We start from the raw sequence: 14,946 nt of genomic DNA on the forward strand, positions 1-14,946 counted from the left end.
CAATCGATCAGTGGTATTTATTGAGTACTTACTTTCAGCGCTTAGAGCAGTGCTTTGTACACAGTAAGCGCTTAATAATAATAGTTATTATTATTATTGTGCAGAGCACTGTAGAAAGTGCCTGGAAGAGTGCAATATGGACATGATTCTATATGTTGCTGACTTGTACTTCCCATGTGCTTAGTACAGGGCTCTGCATACAGTAAGTGCTCAATAAATATGATTGAATGAATGATTCCTGCCCTCAAAAAGCCTGCAGTGAGGACTGGTAGGTGCATGACTACTGGTATTGTGGTATTTATTCATTCATGCAATTGTATTTATTGAGCGCTTACTGTATGCAGAGCACTGTACTAAGCGCTTAGGAAGTATAAGTCGGCAACATACAGAGACGGTCCCTACCCAACAACAGGCTCACAGTCTAGAAGGGGGATTCAGACAACAAAACAAAACATTTATTTATTTAAGACTGTAAGCTCACTGTGGGCAGGGAATGTGTCTGTTTATACTTATAGGATACTCTCCCAAGTGCTTAGTACAGTGCTCTGCACACAGTAAGCACTCAACATATATGACTATGTGCCAAGCGCTATACTAAGCACTGGGGGACATGCAAGATAACCAGGTCCCAGATGGGGCTCACAGTCTAAGTAGGAGGGAGAACAGGTATTGAACCCCCATTTTGCAAGGGAAGGAACTGAGGCACAGAGAAGTTAAGTGAATTATCTAAAGTCACCCAGCAGACAAGGGGCAGATTCAGAATTAGAACCCAGGCCCTCTGATTCCCAGGCACTAGGCCACGCTGCTTTCTTCTCTATTGATAGTAGAGTATTTCCCTTGTGTTTATTATTGCATAGAAGCAATGTATCGGAAAAAGTCTTTGGTGAGGTTATGAAGTATTGTTACAGTTTCCTTGGCCCTAGAGAGAGTCCCATATTTCTTAAGCTGTGATTCTTTTCCTGGTGCCATCTTTGTCTTAAGGCAGTTGACTGTCTATCCCTTTCAGCTCATGAGCTTTCACAATGCCCATTGTCTCTTTGCTGGCAGCTGGCTGTGAATCAATCAATCAATCATATTTATTGAGCGCTTACTGTGTGCAGAGCACTGTACTAAATGCTTGGGAAGTACAAGTTGGCAACATATAGAGATGGTCCCTACCCAACAGTGGGCTCGCAGTCTAGAAGGGGGAGACAGAGAACAAAACAAAGCATATTAACAAAATAAATAGAATAGATATGTACAAGTAAAATAGAGTAATAAATACGTATATACATATATACAGGTGCTGTGGGGAAGGGAAGGAGGTAAGGCGGGGGGGAGGGGAGGGAAAGGAAGAAGGGGGCTCAATCTGGGAAGGCCTCCTGGAGGAGGTGAGCTAAGTCACAGAGAATATCCTGGAGTAGAAGTGGAGAGTGCCCAGATATGCCAGCCTCACTAGTGTCTTTCCAAAGGGCATGGTGGAAATCTTTATCCTGTTTAATAGCAGCAACCTTTTCTTCCAGGAGCAATTTTTGATGAATCCGCCAAGAAGGATGATGAGGTGTTTCGGGTGGCAGTTGCTGACCTCAACCAGAATGAGGAGATCTTACAGACGGAGAAAATCACGTTTTCGGTGACATTTGTAGATGGCAACAACCCCTTCCAGGCAGTTCAAGAAGGTAAAGTCACTGTGATTTTTAAAAAATTTATCTTCTATTCCAAACCTGGCTGTGAATGCTCATTTCTGATGGTCTCCTTGGGAAGGATTTTCCCCTTAAAAAAATGTCACAAATTGCTTGTTGCTCTTTCTAAGAGGCTAGGGTTACTTCATCCCACCCCAGAAGCTGCTCTTGGAATGGCAGGCTGTGAGAAATGTTGACTGGAAGGAACTGGAGATACCCAAAGTAGGGCTTGCATCCCTTGATTGGTAGTTTATTTAAGGTTGTGATATCCTATTTCATTTGTTCTCACTCCCCATTGTGCATGGAGATGATGGAGTTTTCTGCACTGTCGGTGTTGTTTCGGGATTCCTCTCGTAGACCCCACCTCAGGGAGAGATTTTTCCTGGGATTCTTAGAGAACTAGATAGATTGTAATGTCCGTGGATTCTACGGGTTAGACATTTCAATGCATGGTCTCCTCATTTCTTCTGTTTCTCTCTCATGGACAGCAGACATTCCGTGTGGCTTCAAGATGGTTGAAACCTAGTTTATTTTCGATTCTGTTACATTGGATTGATCTTTTATGAGACTGAAAGTATTGCATGATAGTTCTGGAAAGCGGGATTTGTATTTCTTCAATTCCTTTAGTCAGAGTAAGGAGAGAACTAACTTCTTAAAGGGCGAAGCATTGTTGTGACTCAAGAAACTACTTTTTGCTCATCTAATCCACACTGAAGATGTAGGCAGTGCCTATTGTGCGGAAGTAGCACAGGCTGGTTTGGTTTAACAGATTTGGATGAAAAATAAATATTATAAAATTTGAGCTAATCTATAGAATAACTGTTTAGTGGATGAAAAACAACTTGATGTTTGTCATAAATGTAGCTTATCTTCTCATTATACCATGCTCTGACCTAATAATTTTACTCTTCGTATCCTGAACTTAGAGGCCTGAGTTCATCAAGCCATTAATGAAAGGTACATTTGATTTCAATTTACACTTCCTGGATGTGGGATCTAATTCCATGTCAAAAACGGCAACATTAGATTTAAAATACACATGAGGCAGAGAAAACAGACAGATTATAGGATAACCTCAACAGTTTTACAGTGTTTCAAGACACAGAATAAGGGATAGGAGGAATCCAGTTGTATGAGGAAAAAACCCGTCGCACCTGCCATTTGTACTGTTACTGTGAAAACCAAGCGTTCATCAGTACTTGATGGATACCTGAGTATGAACGATGCTTCCTTTTATCTGCTGATGCATGCTGTCAATCAAAGCATTTCAGAGGTAATGGTACATCATGGTTGATTTCCTTGGAAGACATTTGTTTGGGGACAGAAGAACACTTCTTTTTAGGGGAAGAAAATCTTTGTCAATGACAGTTTCCCACTGGGTTAATCGTTTAAAGATGTCAATGTGCCTTTAATGCCTACATTCCCTTCAGGGAGCAAACTTGGTTTGTAATTCCATGATGTCTGTTTGGAAATCTATTTTATTTGCCCTGGCAATCAGGATTTTCAAGTCATGCAACTATTGATGAGCTTTTACTGAACATAAGGACTGTGACCAAACTGATTAGCTTGTAACTACCCCAGTGCTTAACACAATGCCTGACACATAATAAGCACTTAACAAATACCATAATAAGAAAATAAGGAGGTGGGACAGTATTGATCGTGGCTGGTGGTCATATTTGAATTTGATTGTGAAAAGAAATTATTTGTCCTAAGGACAAATTAGTGTATAGAAGGACTCCAAGGAGTAGGGTAGGATCCCCTGAGAATGAGGATCAAACCATGGCCATAGCAGGGATTTGAGGAACTTGGATTGACTCTCTATTAGAGAAGCAGCGTGGCTCAGTGGAAAGACCACGGGCTTGGGACTCAGATGTCATGGGTTCTAATCCCAGCTCCACCACATGTCTGCTGTGTGACGTTGGGCAAGTCACTTAACTTCTCTGAGCCTCAATTACCTCACCTGTAAAGTGGGGATTTAGACTGTGAGCCCCACGTGGGACAACCTGATCATTTTGCATCCCCCCTGTGCTTAGAACAGTGCTTTGCACATAGTAAGCGCTTAACAAATGCCATCATTATTATCATTATTATTATTGGGTTGGATTTAGCTGGTCCCATTGTGCTTTGATTGCCCTTTCTTTTCACCCATATCCATCCCTGCAACATTCCCTCTATCCTGTTTGTGTTGTTTGCTAGTGGGGCATAAGGCCCACTGTCTCACCTCGGGTAGGTGAAGAAGTCACAGCTACACAAGCTCGGTGGAGTTGGCTATCACACAGTCCTCCAGACAGAGTCTTCAGAGAGCTTCCAAGGAAACCCATCGAGCTGTTTAAATAAGGACCTAGCAAGTCCTCAGAGACGGTGGATAGTTTGGGAAAAGCCATGTGGCTGCTAACTGAAATGTTTAATTTCTTTTCTTTTCAATCAAATTAACTTTCCATCTTTGCCTCTCTGCTCCAGTGCTTAGAACAGATGGCAGGCTGCACCTTATTCTTAATCTCAGGGCAGAAAGTGGGTGAAGGGAGGCCCCTGGAGAGCTAATCTCATCTGCCTGCACTGTTCTTGCTTTCTCCCTAGAACGAAGGAATCTCAAGGGTGAAGGGAAAAGCCCTTTTATTCCCTCTATTTGCTTCAGATTCTCAGCCTAGGAGCAGTGGAGGAGCAGTGAGCACCATCAGCCTGGTGGAGGAGGACGGAGAGGGGGGAATGAGGCAAAAAGCAAGAGGATCATAGGCCCAGTCCAAGAGCCCCTTCCCAGGCACGGGGTTTCCGATCACTGTGTGGACCCGTGAGAGAGTTTATGATTTAAGTCTATGATTGTGCTGCCCCAGACCCTGCTTTAGGCATTCACAAACACCTGGGCTGGACTGAATCCATTTCTAGGTCATGTCATGGCTCTGAAACCACCTCAGGAAGGAGACAGAAATCGGCTCCAAAAATTTTGCTTAATTAGGACAGCTATGGTGACCAAGTGATTTTGGTCAAGGGAGAATTATTTGAAGCAACCAGGCTTGTGAACTCCCTGACTCTAATTTGGGAAGTGTCTCGTGAAATGCATTTCTCTATAGTAAAAATTCCTTGAACGGAACATCGGCCACCAATTACACTGCTTGACGTGAGCTCTGGCTGGGGGCAGCAGACAGCCTTGCTGATGGGGAACAGCCTGGTTGGTGCTGGGAGGTGTGGTGGACAGTTTGCCTCAAATCAAGCAGAAAAGATGTCTGGGGTCTTCCAGCTGGAAACGCCTTACTCATAGTCCTGGGTGTGGGGGTACAGTAGAGTAGCTTGTGGGCATTTAGATATTTCACCAGGAAAGGGGTGGTGAAATAATCTGTCTGGTAAAGGGGGAAGTTGAGAAGAAAACTCAGTTGTTTTGTCTGAGATGCTTGGATCAGGGAATGCCACTTCTGCAGAAATGACCCATTTACTGACGCTATCACAAGCTGCTTCAGTCCCGTGGAGATCCAGGAATGCCCTTCCTCTGAGGCAAATAGGCCTGTGGAATTAGTAAAGGCTGGGAAACTTGGTGGCCTGTTTTGGGGGAAAAGCGGGTAGACCTGAGGAGGAAAACAGTGGGAGCAGCATGGCCTAGTGGGTAGAGCAAAGACCTGGAGGTCAGAAGGACCTTGGGTTCTAATTCTAACTCTGCCACTTGTCTACTGTGTGACCTTGGGCAAGCCACTTCACATCTCTGTGCCTCATTTACCTCATCTGTAAAATGGGGATTAAGATTGTAAACCCCATGTGGGACAAGGACTGTGTCTAACCTGAATATTTTGTATATATCCCAGTGCTTAGAACAGGGCCTGGCACATAGTAAGAGCTTAACAAATACCCTAAAAAAAAGCCAGAGGGAGAAGGTATCCCAGAGTAGAGTTGGTGGTGCAGGACAATAATAATGATAATAATGATGGTATTTGTTAAGTGCTTACTATGTTCAAAGCACTGTTCTAAGCGCTGGGGAGGATACAAGGTGATCAGGTTGTCCCATGGGGGGCTCACAGTTTTAATCCCCATTTTACAGATGAGGTAACTGAGGCACAGAAATTTTAAGTGACTTGCCCAGAGTCACATAGCTAACAAGTGATGGAGCCCAGATTTGAACCCATGACCTCTGACTCCAAAGCCCATGCTCTTTCCACTGAGCCACGCTGACAATGACATAAATCCTGGGACCCATGACTTCCCCCAGGGAGCATGGGTAAGGCCAGGACTGCAAGTGGTCACTGGATATGTATCTGCCCACAGCGACAGTTCTGGAGCCAGGGATGGTGAACAACGGCTGAGCTGATTTAAACAGGGATATGGCAGTTCAGTGTCCCAACAGGGTCTAATCTGATCCCGATTCCAGTCATCTACAATCCCCGGGTTTTGATTTCAGACCAGCCGTTAAGGAATCTGGCTTTGAGACGATACATTAAGAATTGGAAAATCAACCCCCAAGTGGTTATTTCTACAGCCAGAGTGCCCATCTTCCTGGTTTTCTTGACTGAATTGACCTTTTCAGAATCTCCAATAGCAAGGACTACAGCATTATATCTAGTTTTCTGCCCTAGGTGTCTCCAGGTCCCCCCTGGATGTTTCAGAACATTCATTATTGAGCAAAGAGAATGATGGTCTGTCTTTTCAAAGTGCATACCTTCCAGAAACAGAATGTCCTGAAAGACAAACCACCTCTCTCTCATTTCCCATTAGAGGCTTTTAAAAATGTCATAAATGATTCCCTCCCTCCTCTTTCCCTGCTTTTGACAACCTTCCTCCATTCCCTATTTGCCAGAGTGGGTAGGAATCCAGTGTTGATGGGGAAGAGGCAGATAAGGAATCATGATATGCTGGCAGTGCACAGAGAAGCAATTCTGTCCTTGGGCTGGTGGGGATTGGTATTCTGCGTTCATTCATTCATTCAATCATATTTATTGAGCACTTACTATATGCAGAGCACTGTACTAAGCTCTTTCAGCAACATATAGAGACATGGTAGGAGGGAGATAGGGTGATAACTAGAAGGGGAGGTGGGGTCGAGAGGGTTTTTTTAGGATGGGAGAGACGTGGGCATGTTTGAAGGTTGGGGGGAAGGAACCAGTGGAAAGTGAGCAGTGGAGTACAGTGCTTTGCACACAGTAAGCACTCACTAAGTATGCTTGAATGAATGAATGTTAAGTGCTTACTATGTTTCAAGCAATGTTTCAAGTTCTGTGGTGGGTATATGTTAATCAGGTTGGACACAGGCCCTGCCTCACATGGGGCTCTAAGTTTAATGGAGAACAGGTATGGAATCCCTGTTTTAAAGATTAGTATATTGAGGCATGGGAAGTGAAGTGAATTGCCCAAGATCCCACAGCAGACAAGTGGCAAAACCAGGATTAGAACCCAGAGCATCTGACTCCTAGACCAAACTCTTTCCACTAGGCCAAGGGTGGATGTGAAAGCAAGACAGTAAGAAGTCAAGGGTGATACTGAGATTGCAGGCTTGAGACAGAGGGAGGATGGTAATGTCTGTTATCAAAGGAGTTGGGTAACTCGAAAGGAAAGAAGGGTTTAGGAGATGATGGATTGATAGGAGGCAGACAATGTAATGTCACTGAGGGCAGTGTATCAGGATGCTTTCCAGGTGTGGAGCTGAGAACCAGATCTGTCAAATACCTTCAGTACAGACTAAGGCAGCGGAATCCAGAATAGGGAAAGAAATAGTGAAAGAAACCCCCTTTTAGGAAAGTTTCAGGAAATGAGTTATTCACTGGCTAATTAGTGGCTGTGCAGTATATGCAGCCAAGAATTGTTTCTGTACCTTCCAGTCATTTGAAAATGGTTTCAATATTTGTGGAATTTTCAAGGTATAATTCAAATCAAATTTGCACACTGAATATCCGTAGCTGAAAGCTGATCATGCTCTGCTGCCTTTCCTCTTTCCATATGAGAAAAACGCAGCTTGGCCTTGTGGAAAGAGCATGGTCTTGGGAGTCAGAGGTCTTGGTTCTGATCCTGGCTCTGCCACTTGTTTGCTGTACGACCTTGGACAAGTCAGTTAACTTCTCTGTGCCTCAGCTACCTCATCTGTAAAATGGGGATTAGGACTATGAGCCCCAAGTGGGACATGGACTGTCTCCAAACCGATTATCTTGTGTCTATGCCAGCAGTTGGTACAGTACTTGGCACATAGTAAACTAGTAACCTAGGTTCTGGAGAGGTTTGTTGGGCTTCAGTAGAAAGCCTACTTTGCTGGCATTTGGGTAGAATTTTAGAATTTTCATCCACACCCCAGTAATTCGCCCCCAAATGACCTTGTACTCTGCTCTTGGAGCTAATAAGAAATCAACCATTCATTCATTCATTCATGCAATCATTCAATCAATCATATTTATTGAGCGCTTACTGTGTGCAGAGCATTGTACTAAGCGCTTGGGAAGTATAAATCGGCAACATATAGAGACGGTCCCTACCCAACAACGGATCATTCAGGGACAGGGACACTTCCTCAGCTTGGAGAATCCAAGGAGCAATACCCATTTCCGGCTGTAGCCTAGTTCTACTGACTCATCGTAGGAGGTACTAATTATCCTAGTCGTACATTTTATTTGGAAAAAGATAGGGATGTGACAACGATTCTCATTTAGGGTTGAGAGAATTTAAAACACCTTTTCATCTTTTCTGGGAAGCTAAGAAAGCCGGCAGAGGCCAAATTAAACCTCTGCAACAGCTTTTGAAAGCTTAATGCAATCGGTGGAGTAAATAAGGAGGTGAGTCATACCGAAGTGGGTTCACTGGTGGAGAAGCAGGGTGGTAGGGGCAGAGATGTACGCAAAGGCTGAATAAAGGGCTAGCTTCAAGGAAAGGTTTACGATGCAGGAGATGCGGCATCAAGTGCTGAGAGCGGAGAGAGACTTAATCTTTTGTGACCTCTGTGATTTGTGCTTCCCATCTGTTCGAATTCACCCGTTTGAAACTTTTTCAAAGAGCATCGAAGACCCAGGCATTCCTGATAGTGAAGTCTGGCTTCTTTGTCAGCTTTCCAGGAAGACTTGGTGCTAATAATAATGTGGATGATATTTATTAATCATTTACTATGTACCAAGCAGTGTGGTAGGAATAAGATAATTAGGCAGGATAGTCTCTGTTTCACATGAGACTCACAGTCTAGGAGGGAGGGAGAACAGGTAGCTTTCCCCTTTGACAGAGGCACAGGGAAGTTAAGGGACTAACCTGAAGTCACACAGAAGAAGGATAGCAGAGTCTACCTTATATCCCCCGCATCCCCACTCTACAGAACTGTCCTCTTCCAACACAGAGACCTCCAATCTCTGTCTCCTTCAACTTTTCAAGTCATCAGCCCAACTGATCTCCATACCCAATTTACTTTCCCTTGATGCATAAATCATGAACTCATCTCCCTTGCTCTCCTTTCCTTCTGTCGATCTCGCACCACCAACCCACAGCCCTGGTTCACCTTCATGCAGCGTGGCTCGGTGGAAAGAGCTCGGGCTTGGGAGTCAGAGGTCATGAGTTTTAATCCTGGCTCTGCCACTCGTCAGCTGTGTAACTTTGGGTGAGTCACTTCAGTTCTCTGGGCCTCAGTTGCTTCATCTGTAAAATGGGGTTAAGACTGTGAGCCCCATGTAGGACAACCTGATTACCGTGTATCTCCCCCAGCACTTAGACAATGCTTGGCACATAGTAAGCGCCTAACAAATGCCATCATTATTTTTTTTTTTTCGTGGTCTACCTCCCCCCACTCTTGGGCTTATCTTGTCTATCTCAAACTCACCCCTAACCTACCTTATGTCTGTTCTCTCCAAAATTCAGCGATAATACTTTGAGATAATAATCTCTTCCTCCTAATGAATTTGCCACCAATTGCATCTATAAACACCACTATTCTCCCTGCCTCACAATCCCGCAACCTTGGTGTTATCCTCAACTCCTTGCTCTCATTCAACCCTCTTATTTCAATTGGCCACTAAATGCTATCAATTCTACCCTCATAACTTCTCTAAAATGAAGCCTTTCCTCTCTATCCAAATTGCTACCAAGCTGATTCGAGCACTTATTCCTCTCTGATTATTGGAACAAACTTCTCACTGCCCTCCCTGTTTCCTGCATCTCCCCTTATCCTTGATTTCAAGGCAGTCACTCAGCTCTCTCCATCCTACACTCTCTCTGTCTTACTTTTTCTAGCTGATTTCCTCTGACAAACAAAACCATGCAGTCCTCTAGACTGTAAGCTCATTGCGGGCAGGGAATGTGAATGTTTATTAGTATATTGTACTCTCCCAAAAGCTTAGTACAGTGCTGTATACACAGTAAGTGCTCAATAAATACCTGACTGACTGACAAGCAATTTGCTCCTCTAACTCCAACCTATCTCTGTATCTCAATCTCATCTTTCTCACCACCGACCACATCCACCCTGTGGCCTAAGAAGCAGCATGGATTAGTGGAAAGAGCACGGCCTTTGAAGTCAGAGGTCATGGGTTCAAATTCCAGCTCCACCAGTTGTCAGCTGTGTGACTTTGGGTAAGTCACTTAACTTCTCTGTGCCTCAGTTACTTCATCTGTAAGATGGGGATTAAGACTGTGAGCCCCCCGTGGGACAACCTGATCACCTTGTAAGCTCCCCAGCACTTAGAACAGTGCTTTGCACATAGTAAGTGCTTAATAAATGTCATCATCATTTATTATTTATTTACCCCTTCATAATCCCCACCTTCAAAGTCCAACTAAAATCATAACTCCTCCTTTATTTCCAACCTTCCAGCACACCTGAATGACAGGCAGCCAGTGGGCTAATAAGGCATATCAGTGAGCTAATAAGGGGACACACAGTCTAAATGGGGAGACAAAACAGATATCGAATGTCCATTTTAGAGATGAGGAAACTGAGGCACCGAGAAGTAAAGTGACTTGTCCAAGGTCACACAACAGGCAAGTAGCAGAAGCAGGATTAGAACACAGGTCCTTTGACTCTCAGGACTGTGTCATTTTTCCATCAGGCCACACTGAGTTGCAGTGGGGCAGGGAAAGTGGCGGCACTGTGCCATTGTGCCCGGAAACATCTCTGCATCAATCCGAGCTCTCAGCATCAGTCCCGGGCAGCACAACTCTAATTTTACAGTTGGAGACAGATTGCTTAGGGTGGATCTGCTCCTAGAAAAGCCTTTATCTCTTGGAGGAAGGTTGCTGCATAAACCCAAGGCAGTTGAAGAGTTGTTATTTTTACTGCTTCTCCCAGTTCTAGGAACTATTGCAGTTTTTAGCTATATATAAGGGAATCAAAGAGGTTTTATGATTTAAATTTGGGGGAAACTAGGCTCTCTAGAAATGTAATTTATGCTGAGTTAACATGTGTTTGTTTAGGGAAAGAGGAACACTTTCCAGCCCAGTGGAGGAAATACAGAAATAGAGTTCTTTACCTTAAAAACACAAAAGCTGTCCATTTTGATTTCCTAAAAGTTGGTCTTTTTTAAGGGCATTTCTTGTGTTGTATTAGCTCAGGATTTTATTTGAGGTGAATTGCAAGATACCAGAAAACTGGATCATGGCAATTGCAATACCAGTGAACCAGCCTGAAGAACACTCGTAGTCTATCAGTGAAGCCCTGCTACCATGCTATTAAAGCCTTTGGATGATGAGGATAAGACTGTCCTCCTGGTCATAACGGAAACCCAGAGATAAAGTGATTTATTTAGGGATGCACAGGAAAGCAGGGGCAAATTTCTGGTCTGACTCCAGGCTAATCTACTGGGGTTGTTTTCAGTGTTTTGAAAACACAGAGAGGGACCAGGAATCATATTGGCCAAGAGCATTCCAGCCTATTCCTAATTTCCACACTGAAACCAACTGAGTTTAAGAATGATTCTAATCTCAAAGTAAGTCCAACCTCACTTACTACAGTATCTTCATTTTTCTCTCACCAGTAGCTGTGCTTTGAACAAAGTTACTGACCAATAGTGTTAATGAACTAGCACTGAAGCAATGCTCATGATGACACAGCTCCACTGGGCAGAACACTGGACAAGAATAAGCAACAGCAAGAACCCTAAGCATCTGTTGTAGGGTGAATTAAAAGGGAGCATACGCAAGCCAGGGGAGAGAATGAACAATACAAAGACATAGTGAAGCTTAATCACAGAAAATACATTATAACAGTAGAAGGTTGGGAGACCACTGCAGCAGACAGACCAGACTGGTAGGTAGCAATTGTGAGAGGGATTACTCTTTTTGAGAAATGGCTTAGAGTAAATTGGGATCCCAAGGGGCAAGCTTGTATACATAAAGGCAGTCCTTGCACATAGTAAGTGCTTAACAAATGCCATTATTATTATTATTATTTAGATTAAACCCATTAAGGCATCAAGGGGTCCATTCTTGAGCGCAGTCAATGTGGCAGGGTGAGTTAGACACAGATCACTCTTTTCAGCCAAAAACTCATATGTGGATACACCATTAGAACTAGAGGTGGGGGGTGTATGCATGCATGCTGTTTCATAGGACCTCCTAATTGGTACAACAAATGTGCTATTGTCACTCAATGGTTCTGCATAAGACTTGATGTTTCATCATTAACCCAAGGACAAGAAACAATGTTGTGAACCTGATGTTTACACTTGGGCTCAAAGAATTTCTGCCATCCATTGAGTTCTGTGTGCTGTAACTCACATTAACAGAAAACCATGCTGTGCACTTGAAGTTACCTTCAAATACTTTGGGTAGCTCAGTTGGCAGAAGGGGATGAAGAAAAATGATAGCAGATCCTTTTTAGCAAGATCATTTGTGAAGTGACCGCTGTCTCCAGGATTGGGGCATTTGGAGCAGTGTTCTTTCATCATCTCTATATATGATCGTGGTATATATTCAGCACTTACTTCTACCAAGCACTGTACTAAGCACTTGGGGTAGAAACAAGATAATCAGGTTGGACACAGTCCCTGTTCCACATGGGGCTCATAATCTTAATAGATGAGTTTAGGATTTAATCCCCTTTTTACAAATGAGGAAACTGAGGCACAGAGAAGTTGGTCACATAACAGATAAATGACTCCCAAACCCAAGTTCTTTCCACTAGGCCACACTACTTCCCTCGATATGTATTCTGTTCTATGTCAAATTATTACTGATGTGTTAGTAAATCATGGTACTTTTTAAATGCTCACTATCTGCTAAGCTGAGTTAAATCAAAGATGATCAGATCAAAGTCCTTTACCCATACAGGATTGACAGTCTAAGAAGTAAGGAGGGCAGGTATCATAGTCCCATTTCACGGAGGAGGAAATTGAGGCCCAGAGAGGTTACTTGACATGTCCACAGCCATGCACAACAGACCAATGGCAGAGCTGGGTTTCCTTACTCCCAAACCCATGCCCTGTTATTCTAAAGACTGGATTTTCTTTTTCCCTGTCAAATGGAAGCCATGGAGGTTAGGAAAACTTGCCCCCAAATTAGAATTAAAGGGTAAAACCAATGTATGAATCTCTAGTCAACGTGATTTTTGGAAATCATTTCAAAATGGCTCAACCCCTTTGTGCCTCTCTCCTGGGGAAGATAACCCGCCCCTCCCCTTGGAGCTGGCCCCCAGGTAGAAAGGTCCTTTTTTTAATGGTATTTGTTAAGCACTTACTATGTATCAGACACTGCACAAAGCACTGGGACAGATATAAGCTAACCAGGTTGGACACAGTCCCTGTCCCACACAGAGCTAGAGTCTTAATCCCCATTTTATAGATGACATAACTGAGGTCCAAAGAAGTTAAGTGACTTCCACAGGGTCATAATTGTGGGTAGGGAATGTGTCCACCAACTCTGTTGATTTCTGTTGTGTGGCTTGGCGCAGAGTAAGTGCTTAACAAATACCATAATAATTATTACTCTCCCAATCACTTAGAACAGTGCTCTGCACACAGTACGCATTCGGTAACTACCATCGACTGATGGATTGGAAGAATGTGATGGTTGCTCTCTTTGCTGCCCATTCTCATAATTGGGAAAGTAACAGATGCTGTTTTCTATTGCATCCCTAACTTTCCCTCTACTGATCCAGCCAGGGCTTATCAGCCAAGAAACACTTCAAACCCTTTTTGAGATCTTTTTTGGTTCTCTGCATACATAATTTTCCCAGGTAATAAATTTAATCTGTTAATCGCCCCTTGGTGTGAACTGTGAAGGATGCCATATTCCATCCATGTCCATTTGTTGCTTCATACAGACCCATAGAGGTAGTTTTCCTCCTAACAATCTGTAAGATGGAGCTGTCAGAGAGATAGAAAAAACGTTGCTAGGGAAAGGGCAACTTTCAGAGCTACCTAACACAGTCTTTATAATTCACGATTTTACTCCTGGAACTGGAAAAATAGAGAGATTTTTCAAGAAAATAAGATCATCTGAAGAACTACTACTTACACATTATCCTTTGAAAGCCTCTTCTACTAAGTTCAAAAGTCAATTCCTTTCTGCCTTTGCGATTGCAAAGTGATTTACTTTTGTTATCTTAAGTGAAGAATAGGTCATAATGGAGAAATTGATTTAGAAACTCACTGGGCTGCTGGGTAAAATGAATCCTTTAAGCCTTTTCATTGTTAATGGTGATGTGTGCTCCATGGAAGTTGTTGGTGTCACCAGCTTTTATGACAAGTTGCACCTATAGTATGGAAGTCCAAAAGATTTACTTGGGCAAATTCCTCCAGGAGACTATTTTACAAGTCCCCATGGGGATACCATTTAAGGAGACGTGGAATATATGTTTGGTTATAGATCCTGTTGCCCTCTTAGAAGGATTTTGCACTAGAAAATTCAGTCTAGTACCTTATTTCGTGTTGAAAATGAGCCTGTTTCATGGAAAAGCTGTCAACTACTGAACACCTCCTTGGGGCATTGACATCTGGAAAAAATTGCCATTTATTACATAGAGGGATTCGTGTGTGATTATTGTATCCGGTAAGATCCCCTTGCACACCCCATGGAGATAAATATTCACCTGTTCAACATGGTATCTTTCAGAGAGCTATTTCTTCAGTTCTCCCTAACCCATCAGCAGATAGCATTCACACGTTGTCTGAATGAATCCTAGAATAATATTCAACCTGCCGTGTTTCCTGCACCTCATCACCTTTTTACTCACTTCAATATATCACCATTGGAGACTCTGCGAGCACAGGAAGAATGTGAAAAGTCTCCTCCTTTGCCCAGATAAATGAATCCCCAGCCACAGAAAATCTGCCCCCTTTTCATTGCTAAATCAATATTGGCTCTCCCTGAGCCCTGGGAGAAGTCTCTGCCAATGACAGCCAATAGA

At 43.3% G+C, this 14,946-nt stretch overlaps 1 protein-coding gene across 2 annotated transcripts in view; it reads left to right on the plus strand.

Moving 5' to 3' along the window:
• GRID2 (glutamate ionotropic receptor delta type subunit 2) overlaps window positions 1-14,946 on the plus strand; it is a 924,709-nt gene that overhangs the window by 185,364 nt on the left and 724,399 nt on the right. For both annotated transcript variants that reach the window (XM_038755327.1, XM_038755326.1), the window contains exon 2: window positions 1,503-1,658. In XM_038755327.1, the coding sequence (XP_038611255.1) occupies window positions 1,503-1,658 (156 nt within the window). The remainder of the gene's footprint in view (window positions 1-1,502; window positions 1,659-14,946) is intronic.

Source organism: Tachyglossus aculeatus, chromosome 12, assembly GCF_015852505.1.
Source record: "Tachyglossus aculeatus isolate mTacAcu1 chromosome 12, mTacAcu1.pri, whole genome shotgun sequence".
NCBI lineage: Eukaryota > Metazoa > Chordata > Mammalia > Monotremata > Tachyglossidae > Tachyglossus > Tachyglossus aculeatus.